At 47.8% G+C, this 15,664-nt stretch overlaps 1 protein-coding gene across 2 annotated transcripts in view; it reads left to right on the forward strand.

Moving 5' to 3' along the window:
* Window positions 1-15,664, forward strand: part of WDR44 (WD repeat domain 44) — a 616,515-nt gene that overhangs the window by 299,002 nt on the left and 301,849 nt on the right. For both annotated transcript variants that reach the window (XM_085607883.1, XM_085607885.1), the window contains one exon: window positions 970-1,106. In XM_085607883.1, coding sequence (XP_085464009.1) covers window positions 970-1,106 — 137 coding nt within the window. The remainder of the gene's footprint in view (window positions 1-969; window positions 1,107-15,664) is intronic.

The following is a 15,664-nucleotide window of genomic DNA, read 5'->3' on the forward strand; positions in this document are numbered from 1 at the left end:
TATAACATGTGTGAAACCTATGGTTTTTTAAGTGAATATAGATATAGATATATATAGCTAGATATAGATATATATAGATATATATAGAGAGAGAGATAAATAGATATACATGTGTATATATATATATACACACACAGAGAGATACACATTTTGTATTTCAATTTTTTTGAAGCTGAATATCCACCTCTTTTAATAAATATTGTGTATATTAGATTTTTTTCTCAATAAATTGATAAATCAAAAGTGTTCTGGGGTCCCTGCTTGAGGCAAGACATATTCTATGTTTCTAACTTAAGTGAGGATTCCTACGCTGCAGAACCAGGATTACAGTAAGTAAAATTTTCATCGTAATTGTTCTTTTATGGTTGACTACCTGAATCTCCTGTCCTGACAAACTTAAAGGTCTTGTAAGCACTATATAAAACCGCAAACAAAAAGTTGATTGATCAAAGTTATTGGTTGGCTAGCTAAAAGCTAGTTGAATCCCCTGAATGATGCAGTACAAACATTGTCTAGTTATTGTTGAAATTCCTGTATGTAACCGTGCATAGAAATTTCCACACAGGTATTTGGAAACTTATATAGCGGAGTATTTCATATCATTCAAAGGTTATGGTGGCCTGCTTTTGGACGGTTGTACAGAGTTGCATTCTTAAGACAAGATGGAGTGCACAGTTATCGGTTTAAATGACATGGTAAAGTGCTACTGGAAAATGGTGCCAGAAAGAAGACACATGCGTTTTTGCAATGCTACTTTGCCATATAAAATACTGGTTTTATGGTGACCAGGTGCCCCAGCTTTGTCACCTTGACATGATAGACTTCCTAATTTTGTATCACTATGTATTGATAATGTTGCAGATTACACACAATTTATTTTTAATTTCCATTTATTACTTCAATTTAAAAACGAACATTAGAAAGTCTTAGTACCACCCATTATTGAAATGTGTTCATATTTTTTCATAGGAAATTCTTGCAAGTGTCATGATAAAGAACCTTGATACCGGCGAAGAGATACCATTAAGCTTAGCAGAAGAGAAGCTCCCAACAGGCATTAATCCTTTAACTTTACATATCATGAGAAGGACTAAAGAATATGCAAGGTATGATTGAAATTTGCTCCAGGCTGTTTCATCTGTAGGAATATGTAGTACATTGCTGCTTAGCATATTTATTCTATTGATGTATACATACATGTCTTCTCTGTGTTCCTGTTTAAATGTATGAATTTATATGAGCTTGGAAACTTTTTGTCAAAATTAATACCCAAAGCTACAGCTTGTATGAAGTGGTTAATTAGGCTGATGGCCTGCACGTATATCATTTTCTTAAGGTACTTTATAGGTAATGCAATAATGTAAAAATTAAACCTAACATTTAAACATTGAGATGTATTGCTGATCCACAAATTATTAGAAATTCCTCAATGATGTGAAACAAAAGATTAAAGAGTTGCTTATCTATTTTTCATTACAGATATGCAAATAACCCCCCCGCTTACTGCTTACCTGACTAGTCCAATTGTTTTCAAAGCCTTAATAGTACATTGCGTTTTGCAAATATCCTTATTTTAAGAAAACGCTTCATCACCCTCCGTTCCCTTGTCTTCCTTCTCGCCTCTTAACTTTTCTTTAGCTCCCTACCATGCTACAGCTTACTTTAATTCCCTATGCTGCCACCATTCAACAAAACACCCCACTAGTCCTTCATTTGTGCCTGTTGCCCAACTTCTGCTTCACAGTCTTCTGCAAGCAAATGAACGTGTGGTAAAAGGCCCACTTTAAAACTGGTAAAAATATTGCCATCACTGTTGTATTTAATATTTTAACTGCTTGACTGTTTTTACACAGTAGGATGCAACAACTTTGTCCGACCTAGCGTTCGTTCAAAACCGTCAAACGTTCAGCTTCAGAGTTCAGCTTCTGCGGTATTTTGGAGTTATACATGCCTTCATAATTCCTAGACACCAGCACATTAGATCGCATACGTAACAGGTTTGCTACATTGCGGGGAAGGGATTTTTTATGGAGACAGGATACAGTCCTACTAGACCTTTCGCCCTTGTGGCTTCTAGTTTATTGAATTGTGTAAATTTAGATTTCAGTACTCAAGCTTGCTTCCCCATCGATATGCCCCATATATAGTGCTTGAAGGTCCCCTGGACCATTAGGAAGGCAGGGACAGATATTGTATTAACTTCAAAAAATTCAACTGTGGTAGCAGTAATGTCTGCACAGAAGATAGTCTCGAAGCGACTCCGAGGGGAAGCACCAAGGTCTTTGCTGCAACATCCGTTTAGGTAGCCGAATACTAATAAGGACCAGGGAATGTTCTCATATGGTTTAGGGTTGATATTGTATTATGTCTATACATTGTAGAACCTCTCTAGGAACCACCTGTTGGACTTGGCCCTCTCTGCAGGGTTATCCACAAACATTTTGCCTTCACCCCTCCTGTTTACTGAACTACTTATTGTTGGCTTTTAGAATGCTGCACACTTTACCACTGCTAACCAGTACTACTGTGCTTGTGCTCCTTCCCTCAAATATAGTACACCTGATTGGCACATTTAATTTACTTGTAAGTACCTTGTGGTAAAGTGGTGCAGCATGTACCCAGGGCCTGTAAATTAAATAGTTCTAGTGGGCCTGCAGCATGTATTGCACCACCTACTTAAATAGCCCTGTAAAACATGTCTCAGACCAGCCATTGCAGCCAGCCTGTGTGCAATTTTAAACTGCCAATTCATCTTTTGCCAAACCTAAATCTCCCTTCTTAATGCATATAAATTACCCCTAGGGTAGGCCCTTACTAGCCCCGTTGCACATTGTTTGGGAGAATTATAAAGCTTTTATAAGGAGACGACTTACCAGCCTCTCCATTGGCCAAAGCAAGGAGTGGAAATTCAAGATTGGAAATCTAGGGTCCAAAGCTTTCCAAGGAATTTGAGAATTTCCTAAATGCTCATGACCAGGCTCTAATCCAGGGTTGTCGGCAGAAAGCAAAATATAGCTTGAAGTTTTTTGGAAGATGGAAAGCAGAAAAAATGGGAGGCCAGTAAGCTATCTCATTATGAGTATGGGGAGGGTTGCAGTAAACTGCTGCCATGGAAAACTAAAACAGATTCTACTAGAAACAACATTGGAGAAATTCTAGACCCAGAGACCGGTAAATCGTGTAAGGAGGATGAAGAAATGTAAGGGGCTTTTGTGCACTTTAAAAAAAAATATATGTATAATGAGGACACAGTAGTAACTAGGGAACAATTACACAGTTACTTTAAGGAAATAAATACTCCTAGTCTTACCTTAACTTCAAAAGAACTTCTTTGATCTGAGATAAGCTTGGAAGAAGTGAGAGTGAGAATAGGTCATTTGAAAAAAGGAAAGGCAGCTGGCCCGGATAGCCTCTCCAACGAACTATATAGAGCTCTGAAAGAGGAATTGGCCCCGTGGTACAGGGAGATGATGAACACGGCCATTTTAGAAGGAAAAGAGCTTCCGCAATCTTGTGAGAAAGCCACGATTAGTATCATTTTAAAACAAAATAACCCTAGCTATGTGAATCAGACAGACCAATATCCCTCTTAAACTGTGATTACAAGATCTACACACAGAATTTAGCAAAGCGCTTGAAGAGAATTATTGGGCATTTAATACACACAGATTAAAAGGGTTTCATTAGAAGGAGAGACCTACATGATTTTACAAATTTACTGATCAGAGCAATAGATCTGGCTGTAGGTGAAAAAACTCCCCTGGCGGTCCTAACTTTTGACGCAGCCAAGGCATTTGCTAGGGTTAGCTGGACCTTCTTACATTGGGCAATTAAGCAACACAACTTGGGGGAGGTATTTTCCAGAGCTATCTCAGCCATCTATAGAAACCCTACGGCGAGGATTCTGGTTAATGGCAACCTTGCAGATAAAATAAAAATTGAGGGACAAGTCAGGGTTGCCCTCTGTCGCCCTTTCTTTTTAATATATACATTGACCCTCTGGCAAATAAAATAAGATTAAACGTGAACATCAGTCCATTCAGATATAAAGGTAGGGAAAAAAGGTGGCTATGTTTGCCGATGACTTTATCATCTACACCTGTGAAATGGAAAGGTCCCATCCAGAGATCTTGAACACCTTAGAGTAGTTCGGGAACGTCTCTGGGTATTCAGTTAACCAGCAAAAGACTGAAATCATGGAGTGGAATACTCAGTGTCTTAGTCCACTGATGAAATAGAAGATTAGATATTTGGGGATTCAGGTGGTACAAGATCTTCAAACCTGCTCACATAAATTTGATTAAGGCAAAAGCTGAAACTAAAAAGTTATTAAAGACTTGGAGAAGCCTACCGCTATTTTTTTAGGAAGATCAAATTTACTTAAAAAGTCCATATTACCAAAATGTACTGTCATTTTCAACACAATCCACATAGAATTCAACCTGGATGCTTTCAAGAAACTACAGGGTGAATTGAGCAGCTTTATTTGGTCTGCAAAAGGAGTAAGGATTACCTGGAGGAAGCTCTGTCAAAGGAAGATTCATGGTGTGATTGCAAGTCCTGATTTTCTTATATATTCTTGGACTTTCCAGGTCAAGACATTTAGATCTCTCCTAAACTAGGATTCTTACACTCCATTTTTTTTTTTTTTTATAACAATTTTTATTTAAGAAAAACAATTGCAGCGAAGACAGTGCATAAATCGTTCATCTGTAAATACAAACATCCAAGTACAAACAAGTTATGTATTATCATATAGGGCATCAGCAGTAGCATTGAACATTGTAGTGGCCTGGTCCAAGGGCTACACCAGTGTCAGTAAGCGTAGGAGGCGCAGCATTCTACACAAGTTTCACTGGCACGAGGAGTTATGTCGTCACGTCTGAGGCCGTTCTCTCCAGAATTGCATCACTCACACGTCTAAGTTCCACCGTGAGAGAGATGCAAATATCCCCCCTGTATTTATTCCAGCACCCCCACTTTTGATCCCATTTTCGAGGGCAGCCTCTACCTTTATATACGGTTTTCTCCGCCACCATAGCATGGTCCATGTCCTTAGTCCAGTCCCGCAACCGTGGTAAAGTATCTACTCCCCACTTCTGGGGCAATATTTCTTTTCGCTATGCTCCATCCCATGGTGGCCCAAGCCTGTTCAGTTTGGGTGTGAGTTGCTTCCCAGATGCTAAGGAGGCATAGGCGAGGAGTTGGGTTTATGGGTTTATCACAAGATCTGGCCATTTGTCGAGTAACATCAGCCCAGTATCGCTGTATGTGGGGGCATTCCCATATAGTGTGCATAAATGTACCTAATTGATTATAATGTCTCATACAGTTCGTATCCTGTCTCCTCCCCAGTCGAAATAGTAGCTTGGCATCATAATATACCCTGTGTAAGATCTTCAGCTGGACAAGCCGGAGTCGCATTGGGATAGCCACTTCGCTGGGGGAGGCCAGCGTGTCGCGCCAGTCCTCATCAGTGATGTCACCCAGATCTCCCTCCCAGCTAGCCCACAATTGCATCATTGGATCGGGTTGATTATTGAGGAGTTTCTTGTATGTCAGGGAGACAGCCTTGCTGTCCATTGGGTCCAATAACAAACTATCCTCCAGAGGAGAGGACTCCGGGAGAGAGGGGTTCCTGTAGGAAGGGCACAGTCTATAGCGTGACTAATCTGAAGATACCGGAAGTGTTCTGATGGTGCCAGCTGATATTTAAGTTGGAGTTCTGCAAAGAAGGCCTTCTTGCCCTTAATCCAGACGTCCCCACCCTGGAGATGCCGATCATGTCCCACTTACCGAATCCTGCGCAAGCACTGAGGCGTCCCAGTATGTCCGGCTCCCACAGGGGGGGTCGCTTTAGTCAGGCGCCCCGACCAGCCCATACGCCGCTGGACACGATGCCACATCTCCACTGTTCGGGCCGTGGGGCCGGTCAGACCTAGTTTCTTGGGGTTTGAATAAAGCGCCCTATTGTAGCCACCCCTCCCCATTAACCACAAATCAGTGCGAAAGCTTGGGTCAGAATGAGGTCAAAATGCCCAGCGGGAAATAACCACCAGCTGACACGCCTGATAATACAGACGCATGTCCGGTAACCCGATACTTCCGTCGTACCAACCCATAGAGAGCTTGTGTGTGGCTTTTCGAGGCGGTCTGCTATCCCATAGCAAATTCCTGACTGTTGAGTTGATCTGCGAAAAGTAGGAATCCGGGACCGGGTAGGGAGTATTTTGCAGGACATGTAGGAAGCGTGGCAGGGCAAGCATCTTAAATAAAGACGCTCTGCCCAGAAGGGTTAGGGGCAGCGTCATCCAGTGGTTAGCGTCTGATTTAAACCTGTGTAACGGCCCCAGTAGATTTCGTTCATAGAATATTTCATCAGTTGTTATAAGAATGCCCAGGTAGCGAAAGCCCTGGTCCGCCACAGGGATGGTATATCCTCGAGGGCTCGGTTGCGGATCACCCCAAAGGGCGTACATCTGGGATTTGGACCAGTTGATCTGGTAGCCGGAGTGGGCCCGAATATATGAAAGATGTGAAGGACGTGGCGAAGAGTGCGCCGGTGAAGTGCGATGAAGTAAGATATCGTCCGCATATAGTGATATGCGGTCTTCGTGTTCGTCTGTCCATTTAAACCCGCGTTTATCGGGATCCCCCTGATCCACACCGCTAAAGGCTCGAGAGCCAGGGCAAAGAGGAGTGGCGACAAAGGACAGCCCTGTCTCGTGCCCCGACACAATGGGAAGGACCCCGACCTACGGTTATTCACGGAGACGTGGGCAATGGGAAGATTGTACAATAATCTGATCCACCCTAGCAATTTTGATCCTAGACCAATGCGAGCCAGGACCGCAAATAAGTATTCCCATGCCACCGTGTTGAATGCCTTCTTTGCGTCGAGTGCGAGCAAGATTGACTCCTCCTCTATAGTCACCACCCGACCCAGCGCGCAATGTACGTGCCGTAGGTTACGTGCAGTGTCGCGGCCTAGCATTAACCCCGATTTGGTCCGGGTGAATTAATTCAGCAAGGTATGGGAGCAGTCGGTTAGCCAATAATTTGGCCAGGATTTTGGTCTCTACCATTATTAGGGAGATAGGCTGATAGGACGTACACTCGTCCTCCGGTTTGCTGGGTTTACGGATAACCACTATAGTGGCCTCGCGGATATAGACCGGGAGGAGGCTGGTTTCATAGCATTTGTTGTACAAATTCAACAAGTGTTGAGCGAGCTTCGTCGCCATGAGTTTCACAAGTTCAATCGAAATCCCATTGGGGCCCATCGCCTTGCCTACCCGGATACCCTGAATTGCTCTCTGAATCGCCTCGACGGAAAGGTCTACCACCAGGGCCTCCCTATCCTCCTGGGAGACCGTCGGAACTTCAATAGTGGCCAGGAGCTCCGCTGCCTATGGTGCCTGCGAGTCCTGTGGCACTTTGTAGGTTTGTTCATAGTAGTTGGCAAACCTCTCTGCGATGCCCAGAAGGTCAAACACCAGGGCACCCTCCGGCCCTTTGATTGCACGCACCCATCTGACCGCCTGTTCTTTTCGTTCCAGCCATGCCAGAAGTTTACTCGTTCGTTCTCCTTGTTCATATAACCTATGACGGGAGGCAAGAATGTGCCTATTGGCGTCTTCTAACAGCAATTGTTTATAATCTTGTCTTTTGATATTAAGGTTATGAAGGAGTTCCTGATCGGGGTTCTGTGAAGTAGTGTGTTAAAGAGTCAGGATGTCTTTTTCCAACTCAGTCACACGCCGGTTGCGCTCCGCCATGTGGCCCACCATCAAGGACAGCGCTCTCCCCTTAATAACTGCCCCAAAGGCACCCCAGAGTGTTGTTGCCGAACGGACTGATCCTAAATTCTCCTCAAAATTGAAGTCAGTTTCCCTCCGTAAGCTATTCCTCACATGAGGGAGTGTTAGCGCCCAGGGCTGAATCCGGATAGGACCTGGTTGCAATGTTCGGCGCTCCCCGAAAACTGCAGTGACCGGGGAGTGATCTGATACACCTCTTGCCAGGCAGGCCAAATCGGTAAAATCTTGTATGTGTTGTGCTTGTGTAAACAAGTAATCAAGTCGCGACTGGCTGCAATGCACCCCTGAGTGAAACGTTTAGAATGTGTCCTGGGGGTGAGACCACCTCCAGATGTCCACCATCCCGAGGGCATTAGTGAAGTCATGTAGTTGCGAATCATGTGCTGAGTCACGTCTAGGAGGGGACCGATCTATTTGGCCATTCATCACCAGGTTAAAGTCGCCGCCTATCACCAATACGCCCATCGGTAAGTTCAATAGCAGCGCACCCACATCTGCAGACGTGAAACCCGCGTGTGTTACCATACAATAACCCTTCCTGTCCAAGTCCTTGCAAGAGTTGCCTATTAGATGTGTTTCCTGAAACAGGACCATATCAAGTCCCTGACCATGAATGTACTGTTGCACTATTCCACGCTTAATCTTGTCCCTTAACCCATTGACATTCCACGTCATGAGTCTAAGACCTTGGCCGTTCGCCATAAGAGTTTGGCAGTGGAACAACAAGTGGCACAAAGTGTATCGGGTGAGGGAGGCCCATATTGACGGTCCCCCAAGCCGCCTCAATTGTGTTGAGGCACCCCTGAACATCATGCAGCGAGAGATGAATAAGAGGAGTGGGAGTGTTGACCAGAATGCCCAAATGTAAAGCACCTTTTTGCACCCAGCTGTGGATGTGTAAGTGGATCGTACATCCTGCTGCAACGTAACTTCTGATAACTTCTTCCAAACAACGTAAACTCAAAAATACCCTAGGAGCAACCAACTCTCCCCCTTCCTGCCCCCTGCTCAGCGGGACTAAAACCGCCCTCCACCCCCAACATACAGAGTACCTGTCGCCCACCCATTAACAATTCCAGGGAACGCGGGTGACCCCACTCCCGGTTTAGCGTGCGTCATGTAACTAGTCGTCGCTCCCCGGCCCTACCCCACCCCATTAAAACAGTGAGTTACAAACACATTGGCACATATTAACCCCCCTTAAGTGCCCCGCAGCAACCACTACACCCACAACATTATAATAACAATTGACTACTCGTATTAAAGTACCCCAAACACTTAAAGAACATGTGTCTCGACAGCGTAGGCCACGTATGCCAATCCCAGGGCAAGTCCCCCAGGCCAGGCTGCCACACCGGCCCGGACAGCAGGCATCTGCTCTTTGTCCCCCTCAATTGCTGTTATCATTACCAAGTCATTTTCGGGAGGCTGCGGCACCATGACCATGAGTCCGCCGGAGAAACCTTGCCAATTTTGCCACCATCTTACCAGTCCCATTGTCAGCACCCTCCTGTGTGGTCCTGCAGATCCGAATCCGAAGGTGGAGGTGATCTCCTCTTCTAGCGCCAGTCAGTCGCGTTGTGCGCTGCTGAGACAGGTTTTTTCCCCTTCTTCCCAACCGTGCGCCCACACTCGAGCCATTCCCAAGCATCCTCAGGACTGGTGAAAAACCAGGCTTTGCCATTTGCTTCCACACGAAGCTTGGCGGGAAACAACATTGCGTACTTGATTTCCTGATCACGCAGGGCCCGTTTCTCCTCCAGGAAACTCCGTCTTTGTTTCTGAACTCTCAGCGTGAAGTCTGGGAAGAACATGATTTTGCTGTTCTCCAGGAGAAGTGGCGGAGCCGCCCTAGCCGTCTGCAATATGACATCACGATCACGAAAGTTGAAGACACTCACCAGCAGTGGTCTTGGAGGGGCTCCAGGCGGCCAGCTCTTTCGATCATGATCAATTTAGAAAGTCCTCTGGGTTGGAGATGTTTGATGACCAGTTCCTCCACAAAGAGGTCTGCAGCCTGCCCCTCTGCACGCTCTGGCACGCCAATAATAGGAACATTGTTCCTCTGCATGCGACCTTCATAGTCCTCCAGTTGCAGGACCATTGTCTCATTGGAGGCGCGGAGGTCTTTGACTTCATTCCTGAGCAGCGCGGTATCAGCAGCCAGTTCATTGGTGGTATTCTCTACAGTGCCGAACCTGTCTGTTATTTTCTTCATATTCTCTTGAATCAGTGCCACGTCTGTGGCCACAGTGTCAATCCGCACCTCAATGGAGGTTCTTATTGCCGTTATCGCTTCAAGTAGGTCTTTGTTTGATGGTTCCGCCGCCTCTCCCGGCGCCACCGTATACTCCACTTTTTAGAGCTATGATAAGGGACCTCACAGAGATGGCTGACTTTTGTTTGTACAAACTTTAAAACGGTCAGGCTAAAGATTTTGAGGGCCGCATGCAAGACATGGTATCAAATAAGCTAATCCCTAGGAATATCATATTACTGTGCCCCTGTACCAGTTTGGAATTACCCAGGTACTCCCATATGATTTTTAGACAAGTTGGCAGTTCTGTTGCCTGAAGCAGGAATAAACAAGTGGGGGGACATTTTACATGAAAAAACTTTAGTTCCCTGGGAAATTTTAGTGAGCACAGCAGCAGAACTTCTTTCGAAGTTTAAGTATTATCAACTGACAAGGTGGGCAACACAACTGGGGAAAGTGTGGGAAGGAAGTATGGACTATGAGTTAAAACTACAATTAAGATCCCCTTAAGCGCAGGAAGTTGCAAAGTGGTATTGGATGCTGATAGAGGCAGGGAGAGAACCATATTCTACGCTGGAAGAGATCTGGAAGGGGGACCTTCCAAATCAACAGACGGAAGATCTATGGAAAGTATCGATGACTACCCTTTGGTCAACTATAAAGTCTGCACCCCTCAGAAACAAATCATCTTTTCACAGTACATAGGGCATACTGGACACCGAAGAAGCTGACCAAGTTGGGGAGACAGGAGGTGAGAAAATGCAGAGAAGAGAATACTGACGATACCCAAATGTTCTGGCGGTGCCCTCTGATAAAGATCTTCTGTAGGTAATGAAGTTATAGACTAAGACATTAAGGTTAGCCTGACATTGGTAATATTTGAGGTAGTAGAGGGGAGCCATAAATTGGTGAAGTTACTTGAAATAGAAAAATCTTTGTTTGTGTTGATATCATTGGCAAGAAGGAAGATTTGCTTGAAATGGGTACTGGTTATTCCCCGAACAAGAACCGAATGGATTTTAACTGTCCAGAAGGTAAATTCTTTAGAATGCAAGATTCCATCAGTTAAAAAAGTAAATTTTTGGAAGATACAGGAAGCCTGGCAAACGAAAACCTAAGCGGGTGGCGAAGGTTGGACAAAGGTGAATCGGGTCCTAATATTAAGATATTAATAGCAATATTTCTGGGAAGCGAGTTGGGACACGAGGCTCCAAATAAACAAATTCCAAATACTCATCCCAGACAAAATGCTAAAGAGCCTGTGGAGACGGTTGAGAGTGCAACTTATATGAAAGTCCTGTCCCTGTTAGCAGGGAGAGGAAATCGAGGTTGCCTGCTTTTTCAGCCTAAACGAGCCCCTATATGCCTTATCTTTTTTTTTTTAATAGACCTTTATTCCACATTACACAGCTTACAGCCTACAACCCATCGGGCCGGACGCAGAGGAAATACTTCTACAATTCGTCAAAAGCACACAGCCCTATGCCGTCAACCCGGGGGTACGGCAGCGTTAAACAATGCAAACGTTTCATAATGCAGCAAAGCATCTGGCAGGTCTCATTTTCCTTTAACACATCCATACATCATAAACATAGTGCCCCAACAGGCGTAAAAGCGCCAAACGATGAAACTGCCCTCCCCCCACCCCCCCCCGTAACTACGGTCAACACGTTAGACACCGTATGTGTATCACGTCCCGGTGATGCGACCTCCGCATCCCTCTCTTTAGCACACGGAGCACCAGAACGGTGGAGTTTTACAAACCCCGGGGGCCTTCCTGTGCAACGGAAGGAGGCTCACAAATGCCCCCCCTGAAATCCTTCCACTTGGACCAGACTTCGATCCACTTCCGGGGGCACCCTCTCGACTCATAAACAGTCTTTTCCTGCAGCATGCACCAGTCCATATCTCTGTGCCAATCTGAGAGTTTGGGTGGAATAGGACTTCCCCAAAGCCTGGCTCTGTTCCTCTTCGCTACCACTTGCCCGAGCGTCACCCAAAGTCTCCCTTTTGGTGGCAGGTCCGTTGGCTCCCATATATTGAGGAGGCACCTCTTCGCCTCCAGGCGGAGTCCCGCCTCCCATACCTCCTCCATACACCGCACCACCCGTCTCCAGTACCGCTCAATCTTCGGGCAATCCCACAACACGTGAAAGAAGGTACCCGTACCGCCACAGCCCCTCCTACAGAGCACTGTGTCCGCCCTCCCCATCATGTGGAGCCTCGTACAGGAGATATAGACTCTATGTAAGATCTTCAGTTGGATAAGTCGCAGTCGGGCTGATATCGCGACCTCACGCGGGGAGGCCAAGGCGTAAAGCCACTCCTCATCGTCTATCTCCAGCCCCTCGGCAATCCATTTTTCCCTGAGGGGAAGGAGCATATCGGGGGGTTATCGATAAGTTTTTTGTAGGTGAGGGATATGGCGCGTTCTGTGAGGTGGCCATCCAGCAACCTATCTTCGAGCGGGGAGGCTTGTGGAAGTTTGGTCTCCGGAGGGATATTAGCTTGTAGGGAGTGACGCACCTGCAAGTATCGAAAGTATTCGGTTTGCGCCAGCTCATAAGCGTCTCACATTTGGGCAAACGTGCGGATCCCTGTAGGGCCCCAGATGTCCTTGATTTGGGAGATGCCGATCAGGTCCCAGTTGCGGAACCCCTTGGTGCGTCCCAGATTGCCCAATGTTTCGGAGGCCCAAAGTGGCGTGGCCATAGTGAGGACTCCTGACCAGCCGAGCTTCCTCTGAGCGACGCGCCATATCTGTACCGAGTGGAGTGTAGGTCCGGTGAGCCGGCGTATACCTCGCCTAGAGTAAAGTGCTATTTAATAGTTCCCCCCGGGAAGCAGCCATCTGTCCATATCGTAGGCTGGATCGTTCCCGTCTCCGTAAGTCCCTTGATTGATCGCGGATAGGTGGGCTGCCCAATAATATTTGCGGATGTCGGGGAGGGCTATACCGCCATCGTACCACCCAAGCCTGAGCTTGGCCAGTGAGATTCGGGGTGACCCAGCCCAGAGGAGGTCGCGCAGCGCGGCCTCGATAGCTACGAAGTAGCTGTTCGGAACCAAGTCCGGGTAATTTTGCCGCGCATAGAGAAACCGTGGGAGCGCTAGCATCTTAAATAGGGCTGCCCGGCCCAGTAAGGACAGTGGTAGGTGCTGCCAGGATTTGGCCTCCCTCTGGAGCCGAAGCAACGGCGGCTTGAGGTTGTGCTCGTACGACAGAGCCTTATTAGCGGTGATGTACACTCCCAGGTATTTAAACCCGTCCTCTGCAACCCTGATAGGACAAATGTCTGGGAGCCTCGGAGGGTCCCCATGCAGGACGTATATGTGTGATTTGGCCCAGTTGACCCGGTATCCAGAATTGCGACCGAAACTAGCAAAGATGTCGAGTGCCACAATTATCGACCTTCGCGGCTGACAAAGATAAAGGAGTATGTCATCGACGTAGAAGGATATTCTACCCCTCCGCCCATGCTATGCCCTTCAAAGTGACCGTCTGCCGTATCCAGGCCGCGAGTGGTTCCAGGGAAAGGACGAAGAGAAGGGGGGAGAGGGGCAGTCCTGCCTAGTCCCTCTTTCCAGCGTAAAAACCTCTGACAGCTTATTGTTTACCAGCACCTGCGCAAGGGGTTCAGCATACAGTAGGCGCACCCAAGCGATGAAGTGAGGTCCAAAGCCCAGTTTGCGCAGGACCGCGAACATATACGGCCACTCTAAGGTGTCAAAGGCCATGGTGGCATCCAAGGAGACCACCACCGCGTCCTCCTGTAGTCTGTGGCACTGCCCTAGTACACCATTCAGTCTCCTGATGTTAAGGGCCGTGTTGCGGTGGGGCATGAACCCCGACTGGTCGGGGTGGACCAATGAGGGGAGCACCGACTTAAGCCTGTTGGCCAGCGTCTTCGCCAGAATTTTGGGCTCCGCGTTTAAAAGCGAAATTGGTCTGTAGGACGCACAGGAGTCTTTGGGTTTCCCCTCTTTCGGTATTGCCACAATGGTCGCTATACGCTGGTCCCGGGGCAGCACCCCCATTTCCCTGCTACGGTCAAACATGAGTTTCAGGTGCTTACTAGTGACGTCCGGCTGGAGCTTATAAATCTCTATTGGGATGCCATTGGGACCAAGCGCCTTACCGGGGCGGAGGTCTCCTATCGCTCGCTGCAGCTCGGTCTCGGTGATCGGGCTGTCCAGAGCCACCTGGTCTGCCTCCGATAGGGTGGGCAGGCGGATATCGGTGAGGAGATTCATGGAGTCCTCCTCCGGCCGGTCTGACTCATGCCTGTAGACCTGCTGGTAATGACTAGCAAACTGTTAGACTATTTCCCGGGGCTCTGTAATTATGATCCCCGACTCGGTGCGCAACTCCGGCACCACCTTGCCGGCCTGTTGCTTCCTCTCAAGCCAGGCGATAAGTTTCCCGGCTTTGTCGCCCTGATCGTATATTCTACCAAGCCTGTGACGAGCCACGGTCTGAGCTTCTTGGGTCACCAGTGCTTTGTACTCCGCCGCCTTTAACTGCAGTGTGTGCCTGACCTCCTGGTCCCCACTGTCCGGCGCCTCCCTCTCCAGTACCTCCAATTCCGCCTCCAGTGCCGTGACCTGACGGCCTCGCTCCCGCCGTCTCGCCGATATGGCCGACAGCGCCTCCCCCCTTATCACGGGCTTGAATGCCTCCCACAGGGTGACGGGGGATGCAACCGATCCAGCATTCTCATCGAAGTAGTGCGAGATGGAGTCGGAGATATGCTTCCTGGTGTCCTCATGTTTGAGGTGCCAGGCGTTTATTGGTGCTATGCAGCCCTCCCGGCTATTCCCAAAGGTGATGTGTGTAAGGATCGGCGAGTGGTCGGAAATTCCTCTAGGCAGGAGCTCTGCCTCCAGCACCACCATATCGTGTTGCAGCAGGGTAAGGATGTAGTCAAGTCTTGAAAAGGAATGATGCGCCCCCGAAAAGAAAGTAAATTGGCTATCAGTGGGGTGGAGCAGGCGCCAGACGTCCGTAAGCCCGAAGGCCTCAAAGTCCGCCAACCACCCCTGCCCCTGGGGCAGGTCTCTGGGGGGCTGCCTATCTCGGGTTCCCGACACCACTGCGTTAAAGTCCCCTCCCAGCACCAGCTGACCCTCGGGAAGGGAAAGGAGAAACGTGCTGCGAGGGCCCGGGCCTGGAGGCCAGGCGGGACATATGCGGAGAGTAGATTAAGCGTGCGGCCCTCCCAATGCCCAGATACAGCCGTGAAGCGGCCCTGCGGGTCCGTTTTGGTGAGGTCGATATGGAGGGGCAGCGAGCGACGCAGGAGTATCCCCACCCCCCTCGATCCCGAGGTGAAACCTGAGTGTGCTGCTAGAGTGTAGCCACATCTATTGAGGGCCTGACAGACATTCCCCATCAAGTGGGTTTCTTGCATGAGCACTACGTCCGGCTGGTGCCGTTTGAGGAACTGTAGGACTATAGAGCGCTTGAGTCTGTCCCCCAATCCATTAACATTCCAGCTGAGGACCTTCAAACTTTTTTCCCATCTCCTAGCCATATCTCCTGCTTATTAGGGTGCTTCGTCCCATCACCCCGGCCGCATATTTGACA

The sequence above is a fragment of the Triturus cristatus genome, chromosome 5_2 (assembly GCF_964204655.1).
Source record: "Triturus cristatus chromosome 5_2, aTriCri1.1, whole genome shotgun sequence".
Taxonomy (NCBI): Eukaryota; Metazoa; Chordata; class Amphibia; order Caudata; family Salamandridae; genus Triturus; species Triturus cristatus.